At 36.4% G+C, this 8,597-nt stretch overlaps 1 protein-coding gene across 1 annotated transcript; it reads right to left on the minus strand.

Moving 5' to 3' along the window:
- Positions 1 to 340: 340 nt before the first annotated feature.
- On the minus strand, positions 341 to 2,577 carry LOC131647782 (probable WRKY transcription factor 62). The gene is made up of 3 exons (XM_058917617.1): positions 2,204 to 2,577; positions 946 to 1,050; positions 341 to 874 (listed from the first exon to the last, which is right to left on the minus strand). The coding sequence occupies exons 1-3, from the start codon at positions 2,548 to 2,550 to the stop codon at positions 439 to 441; spliced, it is 888 nt and encodes a 295-aa protein (XP_058773600.1). The 5' UTR covers positions 2,551 to 2,577; the 3' UTR covers positions 341 to 438.
- Between the last annotated feature and the right edge of the window lie 6,020 nt (positions 2,578 to 8,597).

Genomic DNA, 8,597 nt, shown 5'->3' on the forward strand with positions numbered 1-8,597 from the left:
GTATTTTTTAGTTTAAGTTCCTATTGGATAGTAATTTTTTTTTTGGCCTTTTATCTTTTTGTATCTAGGTTGAAGTATCCCTAGTACTCCTATCAATCTATCATAGCTTAAAAAAAAAACTTTCTCTATTTTAATTTTTCGACTAAAACCTTTTTTCTTAACTAAGCATTCACCTTTTCTCAGCACTTGTTCTCTTATATTTGAAGTTACTTGTTGAACTGCCTATTCCTAGACCATAAACAAATTCAAAATTTTCAAAACATTTAATTTGTTTTGCATATTTTAATTCCTTTAACTTTGTATAATTTGAATAATTTAAATCTATAAATTTTGTCTATATTTCAATATTACCTGCCATAAAATTTACACATAATGATAATTCTCCAACCCCAAACCAGAAAATAAATTTGCACATTGCATCGAACATATCCATGGCCATCAAAATCCAAACTGATCATAAACCTTCTCAATTTCAAATGATTCAGTTGATAATAGCATAGTGGTGTGTTTCAGATAATCGAAATAAACTTCGAAGTTACATGATAGGATGTTCTCGGGTAATAAAAATTGATTTTGATCAAAATAATCAGCATGAATCTCTTTCATGGGATCCTCTTTTATTGAAGCATGAATTGGTGGCAATGGCAATGGGGCTGGAAGCTGGTATTCTTGTTTAATTAGAATGTTGTTATCAAAACTAAGCAATCCAGAAGAATCATCAGAGGAGAAAATGAGTTCGGAATGGAGAGAGCTTTTGCAAGTGTGATGGGCATAATATGTAGTCTTATACAATGGAGGATTCTCTTGAGTTCTTTGAACATGTTTCATTGCTTCACAGTGCTGATCGCTCATGTGAGTGCATCTATAGTAGCTCCTGCATAAATGTTTCCAATTAAGTTTTCAATTTCAACCTATGAAATTGATGAACATGTGATATATATATACCTGTAGTATTTGCCATTTCTTATCTTTTTCTGTCCGTACTTTCTCCATGTATAACCATCATCAATCAATATTGAGCTAGTCTTTTCCCAACTTGCTGAAATTGACCTAAAATATCAATCAATATGTTTTTATTATTAATCATTAACAAAAATGTCTATATATTATTAGTATTCCATCTAAGTATGTGAGGTCAAGCTGTGATGTGTTCCAGATTAAAAGGAATAAGCTCAACTGGAGGGGGCATCAGATATTATATTTTATTCATAAATTCGTTTTTGAGGATACAGACATATATTCCGCGACGAAATGATACAGCCATATATACTTTTTTTATGTTAGGGGAAGGGGATTTGGACAATATAAGCACATATACTGGTTTTGTATACCCTATCCCTTAACTTATGTTTTCATTATAATAAAAGGAGAAAACCTTTCAGCAAACCTTAAAACTTAATGCCAGAATATATACAAGTGGTAAAGAGTGAAAAGCATCTTATTATTCAAACCTAGAAGATTGAAGAAAAAATGCTAAGGATAGAATTAGAGTTTTACCCTAACTCATCTCTATAAACCAATTTGTAATATTAGGAGTCTAATTGTATCTTCAATAGAAAGAACATCTGAGAATAAACATTAAGCTTCAAACAAATCAAAATCTCTATATGAAACGTTAATATCAATAGGAGTATTATTAAGTCAAAGGATTTGTACAAAGTTTGATTTGAATCTCAAACCAAATCATGAATCGAAAACTCCAACATAACACAAACAAGAGCAAGAGCGATTCGAAAATGATGAGAAATCAAAACGGGGGCACAATGGATCTTTGAAAATTGAAACCCTAGAAAACAAATTTGGCCAAATCGGATCATAATACTTTAGTTTGAATCGTAAACTTGATAAAGAAATTCAAAATCAAAACTTTTTTTGAAAATATGAAATAATATGAGAAAATTAACGAAGGGTTGAACTTTCTAAAAAAATATATGAAAGGGAAAGTTTTTTCAAAGTAGATATTAAATGTGATCTGAACATCATGATAGAATTAGATTTTATCATAACTCATCCCTATAATACAAGATTCTAAGGTGTTGGGTGCTATTCTATATAAATTTTTATTAGACTAATCTTTCACTAACGTGAGGTTTAGATTTTTCACAATAGCTAACCTAGGTGGAAAAATGTTTGAAAGAAAAAATTGGTGAAATAGAATTAGAGTTATAGGAACTTAGTAAAAGACATGGATGGTGAATCTTACTTTCTTTTGTTCGACCCTTTTGGATGTTTAGTGTCGAGGATTTTGAGTTTCTTGTAAGCTCCATCCAAAATATCTCTACCAGGAACATCATTGGAGTCTTGATTGTTGTTCAAAAGCAAAAGAGTATTTGTCAATGATTTGAGTACCTCTCGCACAAGATCTTCAGCTATTAAGGTTGATAATGATTTTGAGTTTGACCCTTTGACTTCCTTTATAACATTTGACTTATCATCATCATCATCATAGGTTAGTACTTCAAGTAGTTGATTTGCCATGTCACGTCCTTTTAAAAGCTCTTCTTCCATTGCCTTTTTGCCATTTGTAGAAAGCCAAACCAGATTCTCCATTACCTTAATTGGGAGTGTAAAGTAGGTTTAATAACTAGGTTTAGTATTTTGGGTATGAGAGAAATTAGAAAGAGAGACACATCCTTTTATTCAACTTTGTCCATTTCAACTTGCAAATTTAAAATTTGTTTTACTTGGAAGTATATTCAGAAAAGTTGCTCGAATATGTTGGTTTCACAATGACCAAAGTGGTGCGTGAACAACACATATCATGTCTACATTTTAATATAAAATATGCTATTTATGGATTGTAGCTATGTGAGCTCAACATGCTAACATCATGTTGCTGACAAGAATATTTTATGATTGTATGTAAGAGACAGTAATACCCTTTGATTCATGCGAGTATTAATGAAGCCGCCCACGTTTTTTTATTGATTTGTTGAGACCAGTAAAGGGTAATTTAGGATACATGTATTTATGCATGCGGGGACAAATGCCAGATTGGTACTTCATTTTTTAAATTATTTGTTCTTTCTCTATTTGGATATTTTAGATTGTACCTTTTAATGCCATTTTTATCAATATGATCAAGTTGTTGTTCGTTGTCCCATAACTAAACCCGACGACGACCAAACCATTGCTAAATATATTTTGATAACAATAGAAACCCCGAGTTTTTAGGAACCATGTAGTTTTTTTTTTAGTTGAAAAACTTCACACTTTTTCTTTAAATGCATATTGAATAACTTTCAGATTAATGTAACCGTTACGCCGGCTTGGCACCTCGACCCTCCGACTAGACGCGTGCTTGGCTCCCTCCGACTTCGTTCATCGGCTCTAGGCTTAAAGCATTCCTCCTCTCACTTGACTTCACGGCCCTTAAAACTTTTTGGCCGATGTCCTTAACCGACTACTCCCACATCCAAGGTTTATCTAGTGAATACGTTCGTCAGTGGGTTTTTTTAAAAATAATGATGGGCATGCATCCCATCAACATCTCTTCACCTTCACTTATAATGATGATTTTATCGGGAAATCACTACCATTATGACCCTATCCCCTAGCTTCCTTAACTCCTCCCATAGGTTTAACAACCCCTCTCCTTCGCCTTCTCCTTAGCAAATAAATCCCAAAGTAACTTGTTTCGCCGTTGCATGCAAATTCGCTGCCGCCATTGTTGTTGCTCAAGTGACAGTCAATCAACTGCCTCCAACTCCCTCTCAAGGTGTTACGAATCCAATAGTAGAAACTCTTCTACATCCCAATCTACTTAATACTTCTTAGATCGATGGATCTATTCAAGCGTCTCCAATTATACATTAAATTTCATTGCTTACCTCAAAACTTGAAGCCTTACCTAGTTTCCAACTATTGCATGTTAACTCTGGGATATAAGGCGCCAACGAATTCATTGAACATCAAGTATAACATTGTTCGAAAATAGAATTCGCAGGCGATAGAAAAGAGGTTTTCTATCTCAAACAAAGCCTACAAAACATGCCTCCATGAGGAAATACCATTCAAGAAGCCATATCATGGAGAGCTTAAACCGCCATCCATGACCTAGCCGCGACGAGGAAGGACGAAGCTCCAAAGTCACAAATTCAATTAAGGATCAAGAAGTTCCAGAGTCCTCCTCAGAGCCTAGGAGTGGATTGAGGCATCCACACTCTTCCACCAAACCAAGGGGAAAATAAGTCACCAAAGAATCCGTAGAAGCATCCTCAGTGTGCCCGTGTTCTACATACATGAATACCAAAATCAGTGGAAAAACCTCATAAGTTCAACGAATACAATTGAAAGGGAGATTCGGATGAGCATGTGCATCTCGTCAATGAACGACTCAATTACTTCAATGTTGACAAGGCATCCAAGTGTAAACTGTTCACGCTAACTCTGGTGGGACTCATCTGGCTATGGTTCAACGCTCTACGAGACGCGAACATTAAATCATGGACGAATTTTTGTGAGATTTTCGCTACTTACTTCATTGCCTAAAAAAGGTATCCATTGATAGTTTCGCTTTAAGATGGATCATGAAAGGGAAGAAGGAGGGTGTATGGTCTTACATTTATCGATTCACACAAATAGTCGTGGAAATAGAGGGAGCTGAAGAAGGCCTTAAGTACTGGATATTCAAGAATTACCTTTTGTGGGATAACCCCTTAAGGTTGAATCAAGGATGAAGATGGGCATGAACCACACAAGAAATGCTGAGCATGACTCAATCTTACATCAACCTGGAGGAGAAGCCTAATATCTGGTTTGATAACCTGGTCTCTACCTACACCAATTCTAGTCGCTTCACAGGGAAGAAGTCCCTCCAATGAAAAAGATGGATCCGACTGAGAAATGCTTGGTCGGTACGACAAATACACCTTACAAGAAATGATCTACCAAGAGCCACGGAGGAATCAGAGCCCCCTTTCCCATCAGAGAGTCATCTTGTATGAACAAAACTAAGTACCATCTCTTCCATAAGAGCCACGGCCACCATACAGATGACTGCATACAACTTAATGATGTTTTTGACGGGCTGATTAAGAGAGGGTTGATTGTCTGAATATATAAAAGGAGGAAAAAGGGAAAGAGAAGATTCTCCCAAGATTAAATCCCCCTCAAATTACGTAGATACTAAGACTAGTGGCAGGGATAAGGAAGCTATCAAAAGGAAACTCCCTTAAATTTTCGGTAAGACTAGGGGATCACCCTTGGCAAACCTCTAATCCAGAGGAGCAACAAAAAAGAAAGATCGTTGAGATGCTTGTCGTCCATGAGAAAGACAAAGGTATGTCAATGAAAGTCCCTGGATGACCAATGCCAAGGTTTTAGGAATCAAATAAGGTTGGAGGAACTCCTATCAAAATATTCCCCATGGTGATCATATCTATGATTAGAGAGTTTTATGATTTCGGAATTTTGATCGACGACTACAACTCACGTGATATCATGTATTTTGAGTGTTTGAGAAGATGGGCCTTGAAAGAGGAAGTTTATGGCCATACAAATTTTTTGACCTGTAGGTTTTAAATGGCACGATGATCTATCCCTAAAGGTACATCAAATTTGTGATATCTGTGGGAAAAGGGAATCACGTCGGATTTGTTCGCTCGCAATTCCTCGTGTTTCCCTAAAGGAGCGTTTACAATTGCATTCCTGGGAGACCCATTGTATCCACCTTGGATGTTGAAGCTTCACTGGTTGATGTCAAGCTCAAGTATCACAATTTTTAAAGAGAACCGATCACAATTAAAGTTGATTTCGTTGGAGAAAAGAGAATATATCAAGCCCTCTAGTGAGACCAAGGAGGAGGCAAGGAAATGAAAATTAATGTGTCATCCTTTACCGACCAATTCAGAAACATGATTATTTGTCCCCTCAAAAGTGGTTGAGCTAACTAGGAGCAAATCAACAGTCAGAACTAGAAGTTGAAAGAAGATTTATGGGTAGCAAAGCGATCATTCTGTAAGAAACATTATTGGTTCAAATGTACTCAAGCATCCTGAAGGATAGAAAAACACTTAGAAGGGGGGGTTTGAATAAGTGTAGCTTTAAAAACTTGACAGATAAAAATAAATTGCACAGTTATTTTTATCCTGGTTCGTTGTTAACTAAACTACTCCAGTCCACCCCCGCAGAGATGATTTACCTCAACTGAGGATTTAATCCACTAATCGCACGGATTACAATGGTTCTCCACTTAGTCAGCAACTAAGTCTTCCAGAGTCTTCTGATCACACACTGATCACTCCAGGAACAACTGCTTAGATACCCTCTAAGACTTTCTAGAGTATTCTGATCCACACGATCACTCTAGTTACAACCTGCTTAGATAACCTCTAAGACTTCCTAGAGTATTCTGATCCACACGATCACTCTAGTTCCTTACAACTTAATGTAATCAATTCTAAGAGTATTACAATTGCTTCTTAAAAGCTATAATCACAAACTGTGATATTTCTCTTAACGTTTAAGCTTAATCTCACTAATGTATTACAATAGCAATGTAGTGAGCTTTGATGAAGATGAAGATTCTGAGCTTTGAGTAGAACAGAGTTTCAGCAAGTTAATATGAATTGTTTTGTACAGAGTCGTTAACCTTGCTTCTCATCAGAACTTCATATTTATAGGCGTTGGAGAAGATGACCGTTGAGTGCATTTAATGCTTTGCGTGTTCCGTACAGCATCGCATTTAATGTTATACGCTTTTGTCAACTACCTCGAGCCTTGTTCACGCTGTGTCTACTGACGTTGCCTATAATAGCTTTTAACGTTCCTTTTGTCAGTCAGCGTAGCTTGCCACTTGTACTTCCTTCTGATCTGATGTTTGTGAATACAACGTTTGAATATCATCAGAGTCAAACAGCTTGGTGCAAAGCATCTTCTGATCTTCTGACCTTGAAGTGCTTCTGAGCGTGATACCATCAGAACTTCAGTGCTTCTGATCTCATGTTCTTCTGATGCTTCCATAGACCCATGTTCTGATTCTGCTTCGACCATCTTCTGATGTCTTGCCAGACCATGTTCTGATGTTGCATGCTGAACCCTTGAGACAAAGCTTCTGAGCGCTGAATTATGCATACTCTTTATATATTTCCTGAAAAGGAAATTGCATTGGATTAGAGTACCATATTATCTTAAGCAAAATTCATATTATTGTTATCATCAAAACTAAGATAATTGATCAGAACAAATCTTGTTCTAACAATCTCCCCCTTTTTGATGATGACAAAAACATATATAAATGATATGAATTTGCGATCAGAAAGAGCAGACGGCAAAAGACAAATTACACAGCTATAAGCATAAGCATATGAATATGTCTCCCCCTGAGATTAACAATCTCCCCCTGAAATAAATACTCGAAGAATCTTTAATAAAAGACTTCCCTGATTATTTCGGTAGAGACGATCACATAAGCTTCTGTCTTCAGAGAATTCATAGCTTCTGACTTCTGCTTCCTTTGGACAGCTTCAGAACTAGAATTTCTTTTAGATCCCTAGAACACTCACAGCTTCTGATTCCTGCTTCCATCTAGGACAGCTTCAGAACTTGAATTTCTTTGATCTTCAGAACATTCACAGCTTCTGATTTCTGCTTCCATTTAGGACAGCTTCAGAACTTGAATTTCTGGATCTTTAGAACATTCCCAGCTTCTGATTTCTGCTTCCCTCGGATAGCTTCAGAGCTTTGAATTTCTACCAACATCACTTCATGCTAGATTTGTATCAGAACATTGTTGAATGTACCAGAGCATCATCAGAGCATCTCTACATCCTGAAATGTTACAGAACAAAAACTAAACGACAAAAGTCAGCATGAACGAGTCAGAACATAAAATGTATATTAGAACACATGATATGTATCAGAGCCATATAGGCTAAAATAATGTATCAGAGCAAATAGAATTTTGTCAAAGACAAATAGACAAATATGGATCAAATTCTATTATCAGTGCTTCTGATTCATTCTTCTTTCTTGCTTCTGATTTCTGAAGCTTGACAGCACTCGGCTTGCTTCAGTTTCCATGAGCTTATTCTATTTACAGAATAACACTTCTTATGGTTTTGCTTCTGCGTTTGCTTTGAAGATTCTCTTCACTTCTTTATACCTGCAAAACACTTAAACCATATAGAACTTGCAGTTCTTGTTAGAAAATGTGTGGGAGCTTTACCCAGCAACTGATAGATTAATCAAATCATTTATCATTTATCTTCTCCCCCTTTTGTCATAACATCAAAAAGAATATATCAAAAGATTCAGATGAATAAAACGACAAATAAAATCACTGGAATGTAAAAACAAAGAAACTTTTCATTGATAATCAAAAAAGATTACAAGAGAGGAATGCAGGAAAACAGATGCAACAAGGAAAGAAAACTACAAAGACCAAAGGACTAAGATCCTAGCCTACGCAAAATCCGCGCCAGAACATCATGAATCCCGTCAGTGCTTGTAGCTTGCCTTGCCATGAAGGAGCGAAACTCAGCATTGGCTACTTCTTGCGCGTCCAAACGAGAAGCCAGCATAGCTTGATTCTGATGAAGAGCTTCCAAGGTCTCCATCAGAGCTGAGGTTTCACCAGAAGAAGAGGCACCTGAATT

The sequence above is a fragment of the Vicia villosa genome, linkage group LG2 (genome assembly GCF_029867415.1).
Source record: "Vicia villosa cultivar HV-30 ecotype Madison, WI linkage group LG2, Vvil1.0, whole genome shotgun sequence".
Taxonomy (NCBI): Eukaryota; Viridiplantae; Streptophyta; class Magnoliopsida; order Fabales; family Fabaceae; genus Vicia; species Vicia villosa.

Coding starts and splice junctions, on each gene's coding strand:
- LOC131647782 (XM_058917617.1), bottom strand. CDS start 2,550: ATGGAGAATCTGGTTTGGCTTTCTACAAATGGCAAAAAGGCAATGGAA. Junction 1,051..2,203: donor AAAGGGTCGAACAAAAGAAA/GTAAGATTCACC, acceptor TTGATATTTTAG/GTCAATTTCAGCAAGTTGGG. Junction 875..945: donor AGAAATGGCAAATACTACAG/GTATATATATAT, acceptor ACATTTATGCAG/GAGCTACTATAGATGCACTC.